A 23,998-nucleotide genomic window follows, 5' to 3' on the forward strand; every position below is an offset into this window, starting at 1 on the left:
CACGTTCAGAATTTGTTTTGGGGCCACCCTTGCAGTATGGTTAAGGTGTCATTCACTCACCCTTCACTCAAGACACTAGACAAGCATTGGTAAAGCATGAACATTTATATTTAATTTACATTTTGACAATTTGCACATAAATAACAATGTAAACCAGTACGTAAACATAAGATAGTTTGTTGTTCTAGCAAAGTAAAAAGCCAATAACTTTGGTTGGTTTTAACTTTGAGTAGAAGAAAAAAAAAAAAAACCACTGTTGATTGTGGGCTCAACATTCACATGTAAGAGGCCTCAGGGAAAGTCAGAAGGTAAAGAGAATCAAGAAGTCTCAAGCCACTGTGCAGGTCTCAGGAAAAATTCCCATTAATGAGAAAGCATGAAAGGGGAAAAAAAGAACCAATGAGTAATTGGGAATAGGAAGTATTTGGTATCAACGTCAGAATGTGATGCTTTGGTTTACCTACAATTAAGGACTGTGTTTGTCAAACACTGATTAAAAAATACCATAAAGAACTGTCAGTTTCGTTACTTAAAGGAACAGATCAGTAAGGCTCTTAAGTTTCTGTGCATTATCCTAAATTTGTTGTTCTCTTCTGCAGGTTGACATTAGTTGCCATGGGCCAAAATACTGAATATATAAACCAGATTGATGAGTGATACATCAGTTATTTAGGAAGGAGGGAGAGGAAGAGAGAAAAGTTGCAGTGGTCGATGGGATTTTTATTTCTGGGGCTTGGGTGTGACCACATCATCAGAATGTGGCAAAACAAAAAAAACCCCATCTTAGATTGTCCTTAATAGTAAAAAAGTATGTCTCTTTCTCCCTGGTTGTCATGCAGTCCCCACCTTTGCACCAAGGTTTTAGGGTCACTTACAATACCAAGGGGGTGCCCAAGCGCACCAATATGACTGTGAGGTCATCGAGTGCTAATTAAGCAAAGTCTCAGAAAGGGTTTGATTTTTTTTTTTAATGCCATTAGGAAAAGAAGGATCTTTTACATGGTTTGGCTCACAATTTAAGTGGTTATAAATATATTATATATACACATGGTATAGTGGTATAAATAGATTTATAAATATACATCATTCTCCGCTACACCTCAAATGCCAACGTGTCATCTTTGGGTTTAGCAGAAGAGGAGACAGAATGCGACGCATTCCAGCTTTCTGGTGCACGCTGGCTCTCTCCTCTTGAGTAGCAAATCATTAGAGAAGCCATCACTTCCTGCACTACTGGACACACTCAATGAGGTAATTGTTGAACAACTCTGCAATGCCCTTTCTTCTTCAATTAAATTAACCATAAAATGTAAAAACACAAATACTGAGAAAAGTCTGAGTTGTACAGAAAAGAAATACAATTGATGTGTTGGGGATAGGAATGTTCATTACCCGCTTTGACCCTAAGACAACGAGAATACCCGTTTTCCGGTTTTTGGTTTTTAAAGTGTGGCCTGAGCCTATCTAACTCAAATCCTTCCTGGTGGAGCACCACGTTTGTGCAATTTTGACAAAACAACAAAAAAGACCAACAACAAAAACACCCAGACTCATGCTCCCTCACCTCACCCATACAAAACCACCTGTGCTTTGGGAATGTTTTGCAGTGGTTTTAAACATGGCATTTTGTCTTCTTCACATTTTCAGATAATACATTGGGATGCCAAAGTCTCGTGGCCACTCCGAACGGTCACATGACTTTGGGGGTGGGGCGACCCTGTTTTTCGGAGAGGGAGACAGACTAGCAAAGCCTTCTTGTCGCCTTTCTGGTAAATCTGTGAATGGGGGGAAAATGCTGAACTATCTACAGAAACATACAAGATTCTCTCTTTCTTATTTCTTCTACCAGAGTTATTACTGGGTAATTCTGCACACATACCCCCAAGTTATACAGTGCTGTTCAAAATGATACAATCCTATGAATGAACACATCAATTGCCTAACTTTGGCAATACCAAAACCTCATTTTCAAACCATTATTACAGAGGGAGGTCGGCTGACGTAATGTATTTGTTTACTAAATCTTAGGTACTTAAAACAGATGTGCAGAAATTATCTACAAAGAACAGCCACCAGACAAAAATATAACAACTCAAATTACAAGGAATTCTTCCAGTCATTGTAAACTTTTTTTAATTATTGCTTTTTGAATGATAAATTGTATAATAAATTATGAAGGATTATCATTGAAAAAATAATTATGACTAGGCCATAGTCTTAGCAATGGGAGGGCTATGCAAACATATCCACACAAATATTCAAAATACACAGGTTCAAATATATAGATGGGGGTGTAAATAAGTATATATAATATGTATATATATTGTCTTTCCCTCATTTATGCCCTGAGATTTCAGTAACTTTGGGGATCCTTCTTTAATTCCAGAGAGGTGAGGGGAAACCACCTGCCATCAGGAGAGCTTTGCAGAACTGGAATCATGTACAAGCATTTGCTACAGGCACCCTGACTCGCCAAGTCATAAGTTAAGAAAAAAGACAAAACACCTTTTGTTTTCTGCAAATCTTAAGGATCCATTGGTTCGACTGTTTCTTGTTTGACCTTTACAGGTCCCAGAGGTAGTGGGTTGCTGTGAGGCAACTTCAGGAAGGACGGGTCCGTTGACTCGTAGAGGCTACAGCCTGAGAGCAGTCCATTCCCCATGTTTCTTTGCAAAGACACTTTCAGGCCAGTTTCTTCTTTCTCTTTTCTGACCACGGCCAGAATCTCCTTCTCCACCACAGAGGTCACGTCAACGTTGTCCTCCATGTCCTCCAGCCGGTCGGCATTGTCGCTGATGTCAAACTTCTCGATTTCTTCGTTGATTCTGGTCAGGTCCTCCAGAGGCAGCCCCGTGGCTGGGGCCACAGGACAGTACCCCTTCAGGTGGACCTTGAGGCTGCAGAGATGGATGTAGCTCTTGTGGCAGTGGGCACACTTGTGGGGCCGCTCCCGGGTGTGTAGGCGCTTGTGGAGTTTCAGGTGCACAAACTGGGTGAACTTGGCGGGGCACACCTTGCACTGGTAAGGTTTCTCTCCCGAGTGGAGTCGCAGGTGGGTCTTGAGATTGCTGGTGCTGCTGAAGCGCTTGTGGCAAACCTGCAGCGTGGGGAAGGGGGCAGGGAAGGGAGGTGGGAGACCAGAAGGTTAAGAGCTGCCAAGCGGAGGGGCACGCTGCCCACCCACACCCAGCAACCTGGGAGGTGAAAAAACTCCCAGCAGCGTTAGGCAAATAGAGCGATGGGAACACACCGCCCATGGGGTGGTGTCTCCCTTCCCGACCACTGTCCAACCACTGGAAGCTGGTGTGTGTCATCATCTCAGCTCATCAGCAGCCCAAAGAAGGCAGAATCCTTGTGCTGGTTTAAACTATGGGCTATGGGATGATGGGAGGACGACTCCTGAGACACTGTCTACAGAGGTCGAAAGTTCTACCGAGAAAACACTGCCCACCTGGCATTCATGTGGCTTCTCTCCCGTGTGTACCAGGTAGTGTTTCTGCAGATGGGCGAGCTGAGTGAAGCCCTTGTTGCAAGTCTGGCATTTGAAAGGCCGTTCTCCGCTGTGCACTCTGAGGTGGACCTGGGAAGAAGCCACACACATTAGTTCGGCTGTCACTTGGCTGCAAAATCGAACATTCCCGTGCAAGGACTCGGGCATTTAGGATGCAAACCTCTTAAAAAAAAGCATCCAGGTGAAGTCTTAAAACAAATCAAACCCCGATGTGATTTTCAGAACTCTGTTGTGTTGGAGCTAAAGGAACAAAAGGCATAGGCTAAGCGGGGACTTGAAACTGATGTTCTGGCGCAAACCCCACGTGTTTATCATTCAGAAGACACTCAGGAGAGGGGAAGCAACGTGTCCCAAGTGGCGCAGCCAGAGCAGCAAAGGCAAAAGCAAAGCCGCATCGACGGTGCCCAGCCCAGGTCTCACACTGTGCAAACGGCAATTTATAACCTGCGGGAGGTGAACTAAAGACGCACGCGCGTCGTGCACTCCAGGGGACAGACCCCACGCCAGGCCTACCTTCAGGTTTGAGAGCTGGCCGAAAGTCTTGGCGCAGACGTTGCACTCGTACTTGATCTTGCCGTTCTGCTTCTTCAGGGGGTAGGGGAGCGTCTTGTAGCCGGTCATGTTCCTTTTGTTCTTGATGAGATTCACGGCCTCGTCGCTGCCGCCGCCGCCGCCGGGGGCCGCCGCGGCCGCTGAGGTAGCTTTGGGCTGCACCACGTGCTCGGCCGTGGCGGCGGTGCCGGCCGTCGGGGACCCGCTGGTGGGGCTGCAGGCCTTGTCCTTCAGGCTGGCGGCCGCCCCGGGCAGGGAGAAGGCGCTGTGCGGCGGGGGCACCAGCACCTCCCGAGGGTGCTCGGGCTGCAGCAGGCGGCGCGCCCCCTCCGAGGGCAGCGAGCTGGGGAGGGAGGCGGGCGCCAGCATCGGGGGAGGCAGGCCGCCCCCGCCCAGGAGGCCGCTGTACACGGGGTACAGCCTCGGGAAGAGGCCGAAGCTGCCGAGGCCGTTGATGTTGCCCACGGCGCCCAGGCCGTTGCAGTTCATGCCGTAGGGGGGCAGCAGGAACTTGGGGTAGTGCGCGTTGTAGGAAGGGATGAAGGCGGGCGGCAGGTGCGGGGGCGGTGCGTAGCCGGGGTAGGAGCCCAGCCCCTCGGCGGCGGCGGCGGCGTACGGAGCGTTCAAGTAGGCGTAAGGGTCCCGGTGCTCCTGGGAGACGGGGGCCCGCGGCGACACGGTGTTCCCCGGGCTGCTGTGCAGGCTCCGGTCCGGGCTGCTGCGCGCCGAGGGGCTGGGCGTCGTGGAGGACGGGATGGGGGAGTGCGCGATGTAGGGCGGCCGCTCCATCCCGTAGGCCAGGGAAGCTTTCAGAAAGTCTTCCGGGAGAGGGGCCCGGATCGGGTACACCACCCGCGGGTAGAAGGGCATCTCGGGGCTCCCATGTTTCCGGAAGTCATCCGCGTCCTTTTCCAAAGTGAGGGGTGAAATGTTGGAGCGGTATAAGTCCTTCCCTTTGGAGGGGTAGGAGTCCAATTTTAGTATTTCTTTCACGCTGTACTCTCTCTTCGGGACACTCTTTGGGCAAAGTTCATGTTTCTCAGTGCTCTGCTGCTTTGAATGGCTCTGGGTTTGCGCTGAAATAAAGAAAGGGGGATTACTCAGAGGGAGACAGAAAATCGGAGCGAGTTGCTCTCTCCTTGAGCAAACCTGAGCCCCAGCTGCCCCAAGAGGGACACCTGGCATCTCAACGCCCACTCATTCTAGAAGGCTCTCGCCACTCCAGTTCCTTCTCAGCAAAACCAGGTCACTGGTGGCATCGATAAAACGAATAGCACCGTTTGTATTATTTTTGTTTCCAATGGTAAAAACCTCATGATAGGACAAGTCCTGTTCGACCTAGAGTAGGGAGAGCCTCCATGAAAATGGCGTGGAAAAATACCGGCACGGGGTGTCAACAGGTTAATGAAAGTCATTCTCATGTTCACGGTTTACCTAAAGGAAATCAGCACACCCTGTAAACTAGATGTGCAAGATTAAGACTCATTTCAAGTAATAAGCAGTCATCAATTTTCGCCTCCATTCTTGTTTAATACGAATTTGATAAAACCCTGTTCAAACTGCCTCTCCCAAACAGACAGATTAGCAATGTGATGCCAACCCTTCCCCTCGATTTGCTGACAACACCAGAATTTCACTGAGGCTCTGGTCTAACCAGGCTCCCAGTAATGCTGTCCCCTGGAATCACAAGGCATGACACAGGCATCTCTGCCAAACCACAACTGGCACTTCCTGAGCCAGTTCAATTACTTAGAGCACCAAAGAAAACAGGCAGCAAAGATGAAAGCATGTGTTCCAAAAGACGGCATATTATTACTTGGTAAACAGACTGTTTAGGAACAGCAGCAACGAGAGGACAGGCTCTCCAGGCCATCGCCAGCACTGCCCCTCCTAACACACAGAACAAACGATGCCTTCGGGAAGACACCAGCCAGAGCAGGGAAAACCAAACACTCGCTGCTCAGCCTTCCCTGGAAACCAAAAGTAAAATACATGCTGCTTAGTCGGAGCTCTGGTTGTTGGAGGGCAACCCCTCCAGCCTGCACACCTGCCGTAGGCGTAGGCATCAGCTGTTGGTGTGTGTAGATGCCAGGAGAGGCAGGGACCTCGTGGCCTTAGCCTCAGAAGAGGACAGGCTTGGGGGACTGGGCTGAAGCCTCTGTAAAAGTATCATTCACTGTCTTTAAAAAAGTCCCTGTTCGACTTAACGGAGGAGGAACTTCAGGCTTGATACCTGATAGGTCTAGAAATGAACTCTGTGGAACTCCAGAGTCTGAATTCTTCAAATCCATTCTCTAGACTGACAAGCTTGAGGGATTCGATTCCAGTTTGAGAGCCCCTCAGAGAATGTTATCTCTGCTGGCTGTTATCAGCTACTCGTGGGTGAGCCAGCAACCCCAGAATAAACACAGCCCAGACACTATCAGGGAAGATGCTGATGGGGGCAGTGACGGAAAGCTTGTTGAGGGAGAGGGGTTTCTGAAGCCACGAAACCAAAATAAATAGCCCCTTATCAGGCCAATATCAGTCTTTCAGTGAGGCTCAGCAGGCAGGAAGTTCAAATTGTCACTTTTGTTTTTTAAAGCTGAAATGGTAAAGGAAGAGAGACAACTAAGTTGGAAAGCTGATAGGCAAGGCATCTCACACCCACAGGAGGGAATTGTGAGGTGAAAAAGAATGATTTGGAGTCATCCACAGAAAGATGTCACCCTAAAAAAAATGAAAATACAGAAACTTCACCATCATAACTTTCTGCCATTTTTATGTGGCAAGTAACATCTAAGTCTCCTAATTTTCTTCAGTGGCTTCAACACTGTCTTGGTTCTAAAATTCAATAAATTAAAGCCATAAGCAAAAAGTTTAAGTCTGTCCGTAGCACTGTCCCTACTATTTATTTAGTCTGGTGTTCTTACTGAGCACCTCCATAATCCGATTATTGAACTACCACAGAGCTAACGACTGGGGACTTCCCTGGTGGTCCAGCGGGAAAGACTCCACCCTCCCAATGCAGAGGGCCCCGGTTCGATCCCTGGTCGGGGAACTAGATCCCTCATGCGTGCCGCAGCTAAGAGTCCACATGCCACAACTAAGAGTCCGCGTGCTGCAACTAACACCTGGTGCAGCCAAAATAAAAATTAATTAATTAATTTTAAAAAAACTTTAAAAAAAGCTAACGATTGGGCCAACAAACCAGAAAGTCGGAATTTATAATTTTCTGCGCAAAATACTGAGCACGGTGTGCCTAGCATATAGTAAATCCATGATATGTGTTCGATATCTCTTATGCCTTCATAAAAATACATTTATTTCTTATTACAAAACAATATCCGGAGGGCAACGTCAGCCCCCCTCAGGTGTTCTAAGGTGGCGATCATGGAGTCTATGTGAAAAGGTACATTTAAAAAAACCATCCTTCAGCAGCTGAGTAATCAGTGGAGCTGGTGTCATTTCTGACTCTCCCACTCAGCAGCAGCTTGAGTTAGTTAACATGAAAAAGAAAATCAAGATCTGTTTTTGTTCTTAAATCTTAAATGGCTGTAGGCGGACGGAGTCATTTCAAGAGTGAACTGCTTCTGAAGGCTCTGAATGGCTTAATTATGCCGACTCACATTTTCGATCTATAATAAGAACCCCCAAGACTACAAGAACCTAGAAGTTCTGCAGTAGGCAAAACAAAGCCTGTTTTCAACTGAAACTGAGAAAGCAGATTAACATTTAGAAGTCTATAATCTGGTCAACTGTTTTCTAGATGGGTTAGTTAGATAGATTGAAAAAAACTACCAAAAAAACTTGGGAGGGGTAAGAGTTAAACCTGATAGTTCCTACTCCTTTTCTTTGGTTTTTAAAAAATGCCTACTTATGATTTCTGGCTACTTATTTTTCTTTACCTCAGTTTTCTTCAAATCTCTTCTCCTCAGAACTCTACCAGTTGAACTATCACTGCCATTTTAAAGCCCTCACGGAGATTCTGACACAAGCCTCTATTGTGCTTGAAGCATGGAACCCAACACAACTCTTGTGAAGACGCAATCTACCTATTAGGCCTGATGAAACAGTGGAAATTTTCCTGATCAGCATCTCAATCATCAGTTACCACACCTAAGACAACTGGTTTCACAAGGCAACTGGAGTCTTGGCTTATTGTGACTGGCTATTGTTAACTCTCATTCTTTACTACGAATACTGGACAATGAATGGGTACCTAAAAATGTTAAACCACCATTCAGAAAAAATTCTGCATAAACAAAAAGGGATATTTGAGGGAACAAAGGTGTCATTTCATAGTATACATGACAGTTGCTTCTGAATACAAAGAATAAGCATTTGAATAAATGCAAGGCCTTTTAAGACCTTTCTTTGACTGGCAGGAGGTAAGGGATGTATGTGAAAAAACTTCTTTGTGGTTGGAGCAAAGTCACCAGGGTGGGTCATCTCAAATGGAGTTACTGTTCAAAAAAAAAAAAAAAAAAAAAAAAAAAAAGTCTTTTTCTGAATCCGTGAATGATGAAGCTCAAGGAATGGGAGGAGACCCTCAAGAGGAAGTGACCGGCTATGCTGAGAAAGTCAGGAGGAAGCAGCACATCTTCTCGGGAGATGTCCTGCCGGAATATAAGTTGCCTTTTACCACTGGGCCTGGCACCTACAGGTGGTAAAATAGCGGAAGGGCTCCTGGGATGCTTGGCACTAGTGACATGATGGAGACTCTTGGAAGCGCTAAAGAGAGATAAGGGAAAAGAACCGCCACCATTGGCCAGGACCTGATTATACCCACCATGCTCAAGCTGAAAGCCAATTTGTTCCAACTATTCTAAGACTTCTTCCTGAAGCTCAAGGTGCACAATATGTGTGTATGTAAGGACCACAAACACAAATTTAAAGATGATCTTATGGTGGAGGTCCTTAAGCTTTTATAGCCCCAGCTTTTCAGAAAACTGCAAATATAGTCTTGGGATCACAGGGAGAGCAAAAGTAAACTAGACAGTGTGGGATGAGTACCAAATAGCTACACAATTGGATTATACCTGACTAGGATAAATAATTGGTCCTAAAGTTTAAGTCAAATTCTAATTTATGTTAATATTAACATTCATCTCAAAGGACAAAGTGTGAACTAAAACAATTTAGCCTCCAGATAAAGCAGGTGGGACAGCATATGGACTACTGATGAATCTGGTTAAAGGGTCTCTGGGAATTCTTTGTACTGTTCTTGCAACTTCTCCTTAGGTTGGAAATGAGATCAAAACAAAAGGTTACAAAAATTTCAGCATTTAGAGACCAAAACTTTTAAACCAGAAGGAGCTGATTTAAAAAACTGCTTTAAAACTTAGCAGTCTGCGAATATACAACCATAGCTACAACAGGTTGGAATTTTATGGTAAATCTTAAATCATTCATAGAGATCACTTGAGAACGACTAAAATGAAGTAGGGTTTTGCAGAGAGGTCATGATAGCCAACTTTAACCAAATAAAAAAGTAAAAGCTTGCAAACCTAAGGAACTGAGGATTTGTTAAGATAAAGTGATAGGTGGTTACTGTAAACTCATCAGGAGATCAGATGATTAGGTTTTTACCATTAGGAAGGAAGCTAAGATATAAAATCTTTAGGGTTATCCATATTCAAATAAGATCTGAAAAATTATAGCTCCGAGTTTTTCTAGAAACCTTTCATGTTTCACATCAGACCATAACTTGATAACCAAATGTGCATCTCTGCAATATTTCAATGTACATGTTAAGCACTGACAAATTACCACAAACAAGGAACTATATACCTTGCATTCTTGGCATGTCAGAACCAATCTCTATTATATTATAATCCTACCTGCCCCCTTTTGGATAGATTAGCATTGAACATATATTTCTTCCTGTAACTTTCTGAACATTCAAAGTAGTTCTTAGTATTTTTTAAATGATCCAGTTTCATTATAGGGAATAGAGACTCAAAAAAGCTGTTTTCCTGTTCCCAGTCCCTAGTTTAAGCCACCTCCTTGGCCCATCCGATGAAGCCATGTAATTAAACAACATGTTATTAGCGCAAAGGGGCAGAACTGACGTTACTGGCATTTCTGATTTTTTTGTTCTGTAATCCACTTACTGAGATTAATCATTGTCAGCTCTCCAGGATAAGGGTAGTGAAGCCTTTCCGCAAAGTCCCGGCAATACCACACAAGAAGCTCCTGGTTGGCGGGGATGGGCTTAATGGTGTAGAAGTAGATGTTCATGCCGTTCTGACAGGCGGCCAGGTTCTGTTCCCGGGCAGAGTGTGCTGGGTTCACGTAGCGCAGCCAGTTGCTCTTCTCTTCATTAAAGCCATCGATGAAGTGGTGAAGCTCCCCTCGGGAATAGATCTGCCCCAAAGAGAAGACAGACATGGAAAAGACAGCCCCCAAGCAAGGGAAAGCTTCCCTGGCACCTCTGAGAATAAACCCAGCAAATCCCGGCTTTGATTTCTGGTCCCTTATTGCCTGGTTAGAAAAGGCAATCAGTTTAGCCGGAGTTGTCTTGAATCAGCAGAAATAAGGGCATTAACAGGGAAGGCACACTTTGTCAGTTACCTTTTCCATTTCAGTTTTAGTGTCTTTTCACTTTTGGGGGGAAAAGTAACAGAAGAGTGAAACACAAGATTTCATTTAAGGAGCTGCCTCAGAAGGACTCAACAACCACCGAGTACTGTTTCTGCTACCACAGTGAATGGCACACAGGCAATGCTACTAACTTGAGTTCCGATCATGCAGACTTTTAATGCTTTGAGTCACTGGGTATTAGACCAACCCGACTGAGTACGTCAAACCGAGTCTCTCAACTTTTTCTATGGCCTCTGTACTTGCCGTTTCCTACACCCCCGCCCGAGGCTTAAACTATGCAAACATCCTCCACCCCCAAGCCTCCAAGTCCAGCAGAAACACTTGTTCATATGAATACTTGGAAGCTTGCCTTTTTGGGGAAACGCTGGGTGAGGCCAAGGTGAACTTCACCTGCCATAACAAAGTGAACACCGGGACAGAAGCCAGCATCAGACAGTCTACTGAGAAGCCACTTTTCCTCTTGACAAGCGAGTTCGGCCTTGCACTTTTCTTTCAAGGCAGAGGAGGGGAGAGGGAACCCTCTTATCCGTGAGGTGGTTGGGCTAAAACACCACTCACAGAGCCACAGGGTTCGTGTTTTTGGTAAAAGAACAGAAAGAAACCACGTTGTTCTTTCAAGGCAATGCAAAATGAAGAACTCAAAGCCTGCCCTAGAGGCATGCTGCTTTTGGTTAACAGATGCCCTCAGGCCACTCGGTAAAAAGGTAGAGGTAAAAATAGGAAACATTAAAGTATACATTCTTACTGAAGCTTTATAAACAAACGCCTTGCCCTTCCACAGTAAGTTTCTCTCTTTCCCTCTTTTTAAGATGTACCCAACTCGTCTTCAGACTTAAGAGATCCTTAACACATATATAAGAAATACCTGGTAATCGGCAACTTAGAGGTTCCAAGTCATAGGGCCTGGTTCATAGCAGAAGTTTTGCTCTAACCGGACAGCAGGTTATTGCTTTCTTCTTAGTCACATGCTATGTTAGCCTCTAAAGTGTTTCTGTATTCTGCTCAAGTGTTATCAGACAAAAAGGAACTCTGTCCCTTTAACACGGGCAGTAAACACCAGAATCACTTTCTTTTAAGAGTAACTTCCTGTAAATTGTGAAGGGGGAAATACATGTGGCTTCATCAAAGCAGCTTGTGAGAGCTTTTGCGGTGTGTTTTGTTAAGAGAAAATGGAACAAGGCCGGGTGAATTCTGCTATCAAGAGGGGTTTTCAAGTTTGTTTACTCTGATGTGCAAACTTCCAGGAACACGGGGTTCCATCGCTGTTGCACTCTTCGCTGGGCGGGCGGAAACTGCTTTCTAAAGCTACGGGTATGTTGATTCCAGTCAGCCTTCCACGGACTACAATTTACTGTATCCTCATTTAAAAACAGATATGTCGATGCCATGAAGTCACACACACACACACACACACACACACACACGAAAATAAAATAAGGATACGTCAGATGCACACTGCTCCCTATCACCCTCTCTACATTTCCATATATTATCAAGAAGATTAAAAACGTGCTGACTCATAGCACAGTTACAAGAAATGTCACTGGTTTCTCAACTTGAACATCCCTTCTCTTCTTTGACTGTGTAATTTGCATGAAACTTTTTCTTTCCTCACAACAGATGTTCATATTCCTGCCAGCAAAATCAGGATGCTTTTAACAACATGTGGGAAGTTATCTCCTACAATATCCTTTGCATGTGAAGGACCGATTTCAATAAATCCTCCCAAGGAAAGCATTTCAGCTACTTAGAGTGAATCTTCAATGAAGCAGGGAACTGGGACAGAGATAGGAGGTTCTTAAATATTTCTTGTCGTTTTTTTTCAAAAGGATCATGAATTAACAAGACTTAGGCTGGATTTTCTTAATTCCGACCTTCAACTCCAAGAACTACACGTGTCTGTGGCTCATTTCTGAGAAGACCTTATTGGCAGTAAAGGGAAAAATGAACTCGCTTACATTTTGCCCATTATTAGTCAGGTATTAAATATATTTTAAGCATGACTAATTATTAAATAAAAATTGTGAGCACACAACTCAGAGTGAAAAATTCTCAGTGATCTCTTTTGTTTGGAAAATAGTAAAATACTAAAACACAAAACTTCCCAAATTAAAAAAAAAAAAGCTTGTTTCTTAGGAACAGCTTCTGAGTGATCCCCAAATAGAAATCTTTTATAAATATACTTGTCCAAATGATATAAGCATTCTAGGTAAATCTGGCCAGAGTAAGTATAATACAATTTTTGTTGCTACCATGTAGCTGTTTCTTAAAAGAATTTTAGTAACAGTTTCTCAGTAATCATGTACATTTTATGCAAGTATGTATATAAAAAATTGCTTTTAAATTTAGTAAAGGTAGCTTTATTTTCTAATTGAGGAAACCAAGTATCCCAGAGAGATCTATGGGAAAATGGAAAGTAGTCCAATTTTTTCTCTGTTCATCCTAATCCAGGGTCTTTTACTCAAAGATTCCATCTAATTAGTTCACCTGTCAGGTCCTTTTTTATTTTTTTAATTAATTAATTAATTTTTTATTTTTGGCTGTGTTGGATCTTCCTTGCTGTGTGCGCTTTCTCTAGTTGCGGCGAGCGGGGGCTACTCTTCGTTGCTGTGTGCAGGATTCTCATTGCAGTGGCTTCTCTTTGTTATGGAGCATGGGCTCTAGGCGTGCGGGCTTCGGTAGTCATGGCACACGGGCTCTATAGAGCACAGGCTCAGTAGTTGTGGTGCACGGGCTTAGTTGCTCCGCGGCATGTGGGATCTTCCCAGATCAGGGCTCGAACCCGTGTCTCCTGCATAGGCAGGCGGATTTTTTTTTTTTTTTTTTTTTTTGCGGTGCTTGGGCCTCTCACTGTTGTGGCCTCTCCCGTCGCGGAGCACAGGCTCCGACACGCAGGCTCAGCGGCCATGGCTCACGGGCCCAGCCGCTCCGCGGCATGTGGGATCTTCCCAGGCCGGGGCACGAACCCATGTCCCCTGCATCGGCAGGCGGACTCTCAACCACTGCGCCACCAGGGAAGTCCTGTGAGATCCTTTCTAAGTGTGATATTCCAAAGGAAACTGGATTGGCCAGACTCTTTGGATGTTAAAGGAAAGTTTATCATCCCGAATGATTGTAAGCATTTCCTTTACGCTATGGGAGTAACTTATGTACTGTCAAACCCAATAGTTTCATGGTACAGGTGCATTGAAACAGGACGAGTCTTGTGGTCCATCTCCATTCCCCTAGTACCATCTTCTACCCATCCTTCCTTAAAGGCATTTATTTTTGAGGTAATTCATTTATGATTACTTGTCCATTCAATTAAAGTTAAGTCAGCAAGAGATCAACAAGGGGTGAAATCTAAGGCTTGGTGACTCATTACTACTTCCTTGCACAGAAATGCAAATGAACTTACCCTTGAAGCAAGCAGCAAACTGTTTCCTTTCATCACAAAGCTCTAATGAATTGCAAAAATTAAGATTCACATATAGACCATCTCTCCATCCCTAACCACCTACATACAGGCTGTGTTTCCCAGGCCAAACATTTAACCAGGTTCATCACGATTGCTTAGAATTCCCTATGTCCTTGGGGACCCTGAATACTTGTGGGGAGCCCCAGGACAGGTTGAAAAAGGAAGTGACCCAGCAATTTTAGTTTCATTTTTTCCCCTAATACTTAATGAGTCTGGAAAAATTTCCCTACTTACCCGCCAAAAATATTTCCTGTTGGCGTTCTTGGGAACTGTATCATTGGTGTAGATTTCACCTATTAGAGGTCCAAAACGTGTCCCCTTTGGTATGTATTCTTTACTCACCACTCCAATAACCTAAAGGGGGTAAAACATATGAAACAATGAGTTCAACTGTAAAATATTAATCAATCTTTTCATTTCAATGAATTGAATCGTCAAATGGTAATATAACCAACAATGATGAAATTGTACTATGGAGAGCGGACATTAATGGTGCCACATAATTAACAACGAGCTTGACTTTTGGGGAAGACCATCTTTTAAACTCGCAGATCATAAGCAAATACACAACCAAGTATATAAAACAGTCTAATTCTCCGGTGACTGAGTGTCCTCTATTTTTTATTAATACTTTTTATGTGAGAACGGAGAGGGTAACCATTCCATTTTAGAACGAGTTTCAGATACTGAAGAACTAGACAGTCAAGGTTAGACCACTTCAGCCCGCTCCTAGTTTCCTACTTCTTCTTCTCCCTCAAGCCATAAACAGTGTGCTTAAGGGGAATAAAATAGTTTTAACCTCAGAAACCAAACTAATGTTCTTTGGTTGTTCCACAAAGGCCTAAGGAACCAGAAACAAAATATATTATATTTTTTTTCATTCCAGATGAGGGTTTTTTTTCTCTTCTTATAACTTGTAAGTTCTCTTTAATAGAAGGGAATTCTTTCAAGTAACTTTGTTCTTCTCTAGCATCTTCTGCTCAACAGTGGTCAAAAGTCTTCCTTTGAAGTGGAATTTATATGGAGGAGAGCTGTGGGTTCTAAGATCTGAGGAAATGACCTTCTCAGACTTGGATGTATCACACATTTTGACTTTGTAGGGCCTTGCTAAAGAAACATGTTAACTATACCAGTTCCTCCTGAGTCGTAAATTTCTTTGGTGGGGGGGGGGGTTGAAAAAAAAAGTCACCAACCAGGAATCAGGAAGCAATTCATTACTATTCAAAAGAACTCCTTCTCCTCTGTAATAGTCCCTTACGACATTTTGCAGTACATTTCGTTTTGGTTTTTATTCACTCACTTTCCTCTTTTCATTTTCTTTTTGCTCCAAACAGCCTACAAATCACGTACTGAATACCTTACTGATATGGACCAAGAAGGGAGGTAAAACATATTTATTTCCAGGTTTTATTATCCCTGGTGACTCCTTTATAGTTGTGTACCTGACATGGTAGGCCCCAATACATGAAGCAATAAATGTCTGCAGTGGAATCTAAGATTCTGGTTATGATATACACTGACACCTCACTAATCTCATCAATAATTTGTCTCTGTTTAAATGAATATGGAATAAGCATACCTACATGCTTGTGACAGACCAGGCTTTCTCATGTACGTGACTTAAAGAATTAATGTTAAAAAATTTAGTATTCAGTATACAAGCCAATGGAGCATACCCAGACTGGAAAGACAGAAAAAAAGAAAATTTCCTCTACCTAACACAAGTTGAAACAAGGTTGGTGAGCTAGTGTTATTTTTGGCCCGTTATGAACTTCTGGCAAGAGCTGAAAAAAGCAGATGTTCATTTCATCCTCCTCCTCTGCCTCATTTACATCTATCTGCCCTTTCAATAACAGCTCATCATTATTGGTATACGTTGGCAGTATAGCTCTGGGGGACGGGAGTACTTCAGCACAGTCTTGAGATAAAAATACATCCTAAAGCTTAAGTAGACTTACTTATTCAGAGGCTCATTGTTTATGATATATTATTGAAAATAATTAATTTGAAAAATGCATGGAATTGGCTTCTATGACACAAATCATTTGGCATTCATATCTGAGTGATTATTCCATAATATTAGAATGACAAACAGGAAAAACAAGTAATGTCATTTGTTGGTGAGCCAATAATTAGCAGTTGATATTTTCAACATACCCACTTTAAAGCAGTAATTGTAAAAAAGGTACTCAACTGGTTCATCAACCTTGTTTTAAATGATAGTCTCTCGCAGACAGTGTCTTGGGGGTCAGAGCTTGATTACCAACAAGTAGCACGACATTGAGGCCAGGGTTTTTCTTCTGAATTGCCATTCTTTTAAGCAATGGGCTTTGTGGTATTCAGCTATCAATCTTACACTAAGAAACATACACCATTTTCTTATGGTCCAGAAGAAGTCAACTAGCATTTTGTTCCCACAAAGGAATCTGAAGTAGACATAAGCCACCTGACACCTTTGAGCACAGCTATAGGCAAGTCGCTGGGGAAGCTGTGTGGCAGCCCTGGAAGTAGCTCTTGTCATCGATAACTTACAGGTGAAATGCAGCGGCCAGACAGGCGAGTCATCTGTTAGGAAAGGGAGGTCTGTGAAAACCCTCAAGGCCCAAACAAATAAAAAGAGCCTCGATATTAGATTATCTTTGCAAGTGAGACAGAACCCTAATATTTTAAGCTGTGTGATGCACAGAGCTTTGGGTACATATAAACTCACACATGTGAATAAACAGAGACACAAAATCACAGAATTTCAAGGTTGGAAGGAACAGTGTAGCTTATATACCATCTCTATCCGTTCCCAGTCCAGCACCCTATCTCACAATCAGCACCTTCACCTCAAATCCATGTCGGAGACATTATTCAAAGAGCACATAAGAGCTGCAACTCTAAGATTCCAATCCTAAGATTCCAGTGCTCAGCCAGGTAACCGGAGTGGGGATCGGAACCAGGGTAGTTTTTCGTGGGAAGTGGGAGACCCAAGTCATACTTCTCCCTCTGGCCCTGGAAAGATCCAGATGTGAATCTTAGCCAACAAAGTTCTATCCTTGGAGCTAGCCTATGATACAGGGGAACCTGGTATGTGCCTTGAATTTCCCAGAGCTAAAAAGACTAAGAATGTGTTCACCTAGTTCAGGAAGGAAACTTCACTGGAACTGACCAGGGTCCTAAAGCATCCTTGCTGGGCACGGACTGCTGTGTGCCTCCCATAAACCTACCAGCGAGACAGCGAGAGGACACTGGCCTCAACACTTCCCCGCCTGCCCGCTCTTCCCCACTGTGTGTTATGTGTGGGGCTGACCCCTTCAGATCTGTGAGGGGCCTCAGTTACAGAACATACCCTGAAGTCCATGGGTTGCAGACAAAAAACAGGGCTTGTTTTCCATTTTACAAAATGAAGATGTCACAACTTAGTATAGGTGGACTGGGGGTGCTGAATGAAAGTCTGATAGTAAGGAGAATAAATTTGCTTTTTTTTTTTTTTGAAAGCAAATTCCCTCTTTAGAATATATGAATACACACGCATCGCAGTGAGTTTCAAGCAGAAACATCATTCAGGTCTAAATGTGGTATAAGCATCCTCACCCCAAATTATATTAAAATCATTTAAATTACTAGCTACCTCTTCCCCTCTCCCTCCATAAAAATGACTCATTCGATTAAAATTCTATTTTGAATACAAGGATAGTTGCACTGAGATGACTAGAGCTCTGTAGTGTACTTCAGCCTGTACTTCACCCCATTTTTTAAAAACCGGGGTGGAGTGGATAACGATGTTTTTGGAAAGTTTCCTTCTTAATTATCTTCATATTAAAAGAAATGTGGCAATGCCTGGGTACATGGTCTCCAAAATAAAAGGCAGTATGAAGAGGGAATTGCACTTACGGCAAGATACTTTTTAGAGATGGCTTAATAATGGACTTCAATCAAAATGGACACTGAGTCCCCATCTTCGGCCTGATGTTTCACTGCCACACAACTCTGGAGGTCAGGCTCGGAGCCACAGAGCCTCTGAATTCAACTCAAGCAACCTCAGTACAGGCTACTGCTTCCAGAACAGAAGTGTTTAAATCGATCTTTCTGTATTCAAGTATTCACAGAAAATTATTTCAGGAGGTCAAGGGGAAAATCCCCCTAAAAGAATAACCCAGCAGTTTAAAAAGTTTTAAAAGTTTTTGAATAGTATGTCTATATTTGGTTTGAGTTCTGGAAATAGGAAGTAAGAACAGCCTCATTAAAGGTGCACAATGATTCTAAACCAAATCTAAAAATGAGGGTCAAGATCAGAAATATGGTTTGTATGTTTTGTTTTTAAACCAAAAAAAAAAAAAAAAAGGTGCTGACACATAGCACAAATTCATAATGAAAAATGGTCTTGCTAAAAAAAAAATCCCCAGGATGTCAGAACATCAGTACATAATGTAACATCTTTGCTACTTAAATGAAAACATTTATAGAAGGGCAAGATAAATCAGTCAGATGAAAACTACACGTACAAAGGCTTTTTTCCTCTTTCCACGGCTTGTGGGACTGAAAGAACTAACTGAATAATGATAATGTAAACATTTCACCCATCCTGAAGATTTCTGTTCTAGAACTGGTGTGCAGCTCTCATACTCTCAATGGCTCAATTCCACAGTTCTCTTTCACCACCTGGAGGGAGCTCTCCTTCCCCAAAGTGCAAAAAGGAAGGAGGGAGAAACAGAATAACAGGTACACGTTCCAGAGAGAGCTTAAGACAGTATTATATTTAAGTTGGTTTCCTGGTTGCTTTTATGAGGAGGGACTACAGATATACTGCTCTCTTCAAGCATTTCTAGGGGAAAACAGAATAAGAGAAACCTGATTTCTTATTAGGTTCGTTTTGAAGGACCCTCCTTAGGAATACAGGCACTGTATGCTTTTTGGGTGCTGAATATATGAAATAGGGAGTTACACATTTAGAGAAAAAAAACACTAAACAAGCTTAATAAATGATCGTCCTGAAGTTATCTTAAGACGATAAATAAAACCACAGTGACACCAAGAGGGGCCAGTGTAGCACAATCAAGTAGCACTGGTTGGGGAAGTCTGAAGAACTTTGCTCCAAGTCCTGGCTCTGGCTCTAAGTATATACCTTAAGTAAGTGACTATCTTTCTGAACCTTGGACTAAGGGCATTATTCTATTTAGCTATGATTTTACATAGAATGATGAAAATTGAAAAACTTAAGCTAAGAGCTGAACCGAGGATAAGAACACTACAGAACTAAAAGGCAAGGGTGACCCACAGAATGGAGGTCTTGATTTCAATCCCAAGGGGCTGGATGGGGCAACACAGCACAATTGAAACCTGGGAACAGATCAATATCTGATCAAATTTGATATGGGAAAAAATGCTACACCTTATAAAGCCACAGCCAAACCTTAAATACCCAAACAAATCCTACACTGATTCCATGGGCCACATATTAAGAGACCTTCTATAGAAAAGGGTGTTACTTTCAGCAGGAGGTGTAATTAAGGCCGATCTCTGGCGTGAAATTTTTGGTAATGTTCACATAAAAATACAATTTAAAGTTTGCTTTCTATGAAATCAGCCTCCTCTCTCCCAGCAGGAAAAAAAAAAAAAAGTTGAGCTTTAATGAAACCCAAAGCAGAGCTGCTCTATTTAACTTTAGACAGCTGTTCACCCCTCACCAAAAACACTGAACTCAGATACACAAACAGGAAAGAGACAAAGTATTTCCCAAACCAGCTCTCAACTCCTTCAAATGCTGTTCCTTAGGGAAGGAGGAAAGTGATTTGACATGGTTGTAATGAATAGTCCCAGTATAGAATTCTGGGCTCCTACAGCAAATGACCCCCTTTTCGCGACTTTCTGAAGGCAGTGATAGGACGGACGGTGACCTATGGGAATGGTTGTGATGGCAGGGCTGTGGACGGGTGGATTCCTCCAGCTCAGCCCGGCAGGCAGTAGACCAATGAAAGCAGCTGCAGTAGCTGAATTCTCAAAACAAGAGGTGGTTCTGCAAGTTATTTCACAGCCAAACATCACGCCTAGCTACAATCATTATAGAAAAGGGTAAACACAAATCCTTTGCTCATTCCAAGTTTGGGTTTTCAGCCCCTCTGAAACAACAAAGGGTGCACCCACTTCAGAGGCCAAGAAGAAATTGGCCTGCCAGCCCGGTCAGAGCAAAGGAGCTGCCGCAGATAAACAGGGGTTAGCTCTGAAGTCATCCGGACAGAGGGCACTTTTACATGAAACTCTTCTTCGTTTATACCATCACTTCAGTTCATAAACACGTCAAGGTTTTGAGAATAATTTTAGAAACCCGGCTAAGAAAGCTGGCTCGTTAAAAAAGTAAATAAATAAAGCCATCTCATGACCAAAAAGAGACAAAAGAAACATGTCAAACATTTTTTCTAAGAAAATTTTCTCTCCCTCAAAAGCTAGTATACCGGGGGACGAGGGCCAGAATAGCCAGAAAACTTTCTCAAAGCTGCTGACAATTTCACCCACCCCATGCTGCAATTCGGCTTTTCCAAGACATGTCAACTTGCCAAAAGATTTCACTGTTTACTAATTCGTATGGAATGGTCGAGAGCTGGAGGAATAAGAAGGGATGGACTTAGGGCAAGAGAAAGCAATGAAAGAAGTGAATTAAGTGATCGGTTATTTACTGATACTTGCAGATTCTCACAGACATACAAGGCCTCAAGGGCAAGTAGGGAGATTTGGCGTCAGGTGCCACTCTTCTTCAACAAGAAACCAGAGGCTTACCTCTTTGCTGTCTGTGGCATATTTGAAAAGCAGGTTCCTCGGTAAGGATGCCTCTGCCTGAACCGAAGTGCCTCCTTCGGTGCCAGAATCCCAGGGGTGGTCGTTCACAATGTATGTACACTTCTCCTCAAACTCAGCCTCTGTCCACAGAGTCATGTCCGCGTCCTCCATGTCCATTTTCATGGTCCCCTCAGTCCCCTCTGCCAACCCTGGAACCTTCACAGCACTGGAGTTACACTTAGGGGCAGCCTGGAAGAGAAAGGAAAGGCCTTTAATCCCCATTGTCCTGTGGCTCCTCCGAGAGAGGCTATGACTAATACAGTCGTCTGAAGACTTTAAAAGCAGATGCAGCGTGCTTGGTACAGTTGAGTAAGAGCCAGAAAGCCGTATAAAGATTGCCTTGGAGAAGCAAGGTTTTTAAATGCTATCCTTAGTCAAAAAAAAAAAAAAAAAAGTGTGGCAACCACATTGGGGGACAAAGTTAAAAAAAAGAAAAAAAGGAAAAAGGAAAAGAACCACCTCCAATCCCTGGCTTTACCTCTCACGGCAGAAAAATGTTGGGGGCGCCTAGTTCTCTGTCCCAGGATGCCTGGGGTCATGGCCGCCAGACCCTCAGCGCTGTGGAAAAGCTGCCTCAGAAAAGTGTCACAAACAAGGAGAGGAAGAGGAAGGAGCTCTGTCTGCCTCTGAATGAAGCTAAAAATGGAAAGCGCGTGTGGTGCAGGAGCGGAACCCAGCCTGCCTTTTCCAAATGGGGAAGACTGAACTTTCCCACCAGCTCCCAACTCAAAACAACTTTCAAAACAACTCACCCCCCCCCCCCCTCTGCAGCGCGATCTCTTTCATCCTCTCACAGGGAAGGCCGAGAAGGGCTGCATCCTGCCAGCATCCCTGAGCTGCAGCTTTTCCGAGATCGTTTGGACCATAGGAAAAGAGAAGGAAAGACGGGGGCGGAAGGGGGGGCAACTCCCCGCAGTTTCTTTTGACCGTGGGCATCTCACGCCAAATTGAAAAAGTAAAAACAAAGCATAAAACTGTTCAATAGAATTCCCTGGAGAGAATTCCTTTAGGAGCCCTCAGCTACAAATAGCACTTTCCATTTAAATCTGAAAGTGTACGAATTCCCAGAAGTCACTGATGGGCTGCAGTTACTGTAACTAAAGTTATAACAAATATAGAAGACTCAGAAGACGAGCTCTGCTTCCACTTATACACTGATAAGGGTATTCCCGCAAATCCCCCCTCACACGCAGGAAAAGTGCTCTCCAAAGAGGGGGAAAAAAAGGTAAACAACGTCTGCAGTGTTTTCGCATACAGACGGGTTGGGGAAGCAGCAGGAACGTGGGTATCATTTCCATGTAAGAACATGTCCTTGTCAGAATGTAAACATAACACCGTCCAAGTCCTTCAGGGTGGCTTTTCCATTCTTTTATTTCTTCCCTAAATATGATGCTCTTAAAAAAAAAAAAAGTCGGATGCTAAGTTGTCTTTCCCTCGGCCACGATTTAAACAAACGTGCTTATTTCTACGTAGTTGCAACATGTACAGTCACGATGCCAAATAAGTGTTAAAATAAAACCAAAATTTAAACTTAAGCCAACGCGGAATAGTTACTTTATTGGACGGGTGTGGGCGGGAGCCACTACCGAAATTTCAATGAACTGACAATTATGCCTAGAACTGAAAGGGTTAATGATTCATAAGGAAAAAGTCTTATAAGTGTTTGACAGTACTAAGCGCCCTAAAGCAGAAGCCCTTCTGGTTTCTACTACGACTACGTTAGCCAAGAGAGAGAGAAAAAAAAAAGTTTTCAGATCAATTTCAGAATGAAAAACAAGATCAAGTTCCTTACCAAGGTCGTACCCACACGTTTTTCCAAGCAAATATCCAACATCTGAGATAAGTGTCGCTCATGCCTACACAGTCCGCATGTGCTCCGCGTCCCCTCCCGGCCGAGGGCTGGCGCGCACCGCGGCGGTGCCCCTCTCCTCCGGCGGCCGGCGCCCGTGTCCCGACTCCCGGCGCAGACAGGTGCCGTGCTGCCCTGCCTCTGCGCAACACTGGAGGGCCGAGTGTCACGGCAGCACGCTCAGTCTGTGTTAACCCGGCCGGCGGCTCGGCCCTTTCCTCCTCCCTGCCGCAGATTTCCCATTCGTGATTCACTCCTACCAGCCGCCCGAAGTGGGGGCGTGGCCACACCTGGCCGAGCCGTGCAGAGCTCACCCCAGGGCTTTCCCCCAGCCCGAGAGCGCCCAGAGCTTCCTCCCTCCGTATGTGAATTTCAACATTTACTTGGAATCTTCTGACTTCCCTTTGAGGGCACAACCTCAGCGTTTACTCGGGCTGTATTGTATTCTAAAGACTCCAGACCGCCCTCCTTCCTGCTGCGGCTTTATAAGGGGGCGCACATTCCTTAAATTCAGGGAAACCTAAAAATCACCTAAAATCGTTTGAGTTCCTCGGCTCAGATCCAGTTACAGAACATACAAAACTTACTTGAAAAGATCACGTGAAAAGAGCAATTATTTTTGCATGGAATGGAATAAGATGTAGCTGTCTAGTCCCCAAGCTACTGCCTGTGAAATACACGTTTTCTCCCCGCAAACTTGAAAGCTTCCATGTCTCCTGCTAACTAAAGGGAACTCATCTTTGGTAGAACTGACTTCCCTCTTTCAATTATTTAGTAAATAGGGAAATAGGAAAAAGGTATAATCCTACAGATTAAAATTTCTTTGCCTTTTCTCTCCTCCCCAAAACTCACAGGCAGACTTCCGAGGAGTGTGTTTGCAAAGTGTAGAGCATTAATCGTTTCCTAGTTAAAGGGAATGTGGAACTGATCGCTGCAAGTGGAAGGCAGACGAAGGCAGTAATTAGTGGCGCTCTACGCTGGGAGCCCTGCCCGGCTTTTCCTCCAGCCCCAGTCAGCCCTCTGTTGAAGGAAGGACATCCTGTGATGATGGCATACAATGTCCTGTTTGTTTATTATTAAGAGCGTGGACCTTGCATTCCTGCTTCTCATTACAAAACAAACCAGATGCTTTACTTCCTTCAATGGTCTTGTGCCTTCAGCAAGGAATCGTCTAATTCAGAGAAACAATGATGCAAAGAGTCCATTTAGAGCAGACACACCATTA

The 23,998-nt window shown here is 43.8% G+C and overlaps 1 protein-coding gene across 1 annotated transcript; it reads right to left on the reverse strand.

Moving 5' to 3' along the window:
• Nucleotides 1–723: 723 nt before the first annotated feature.
• On the reverse strand, nucleotides 724–22,879 carry PRDM1 (PR/SET domain 1). The gene is made up of 7 exons (XM_060114918.1): nucleotides 22,717–22,879; nucleotides 20,865–21,113; nucleotides 14,340–14,459; nucleotides 10,159–10,411; nucleotides 4,025–5,139; nucleotides 3,452–3,580; nucleotides 724–3,097 (listed from the first exon to the last, which is right to left on the reverse strand). The coding sequence occupies exons 1-7, from the start codon at nucleotides 22,756–22,758 to the stop codon at nucleotides 2,525–2,527; spliced, it is 2,481 nt and encodes an 826-aa protein (XP_059970901.1). The 5' UTR covers nucleotides 22,759–22,879; the 3' UTR covers nucleotides 724–2,524.
• Nucleotides 22,880–23,998: the final 1,119 nt, after the last annotated feature.

Source organism: Mesoplodon densirostris, chromosome 12 (genome assembly GCF_025265405.1).
Source record: "Mesoplodon densirostris isolate mMesDen1 chromosome 12, mMesDen1 primary haplotype, whole genome shotgun sequence".
Lineage (NCBI taxonomy): Eukaryota > Metazoa > Chordata > Mammalia > Artiodactyla > Ziphiidae > Mesoplodon > Mesoplodon densirostris.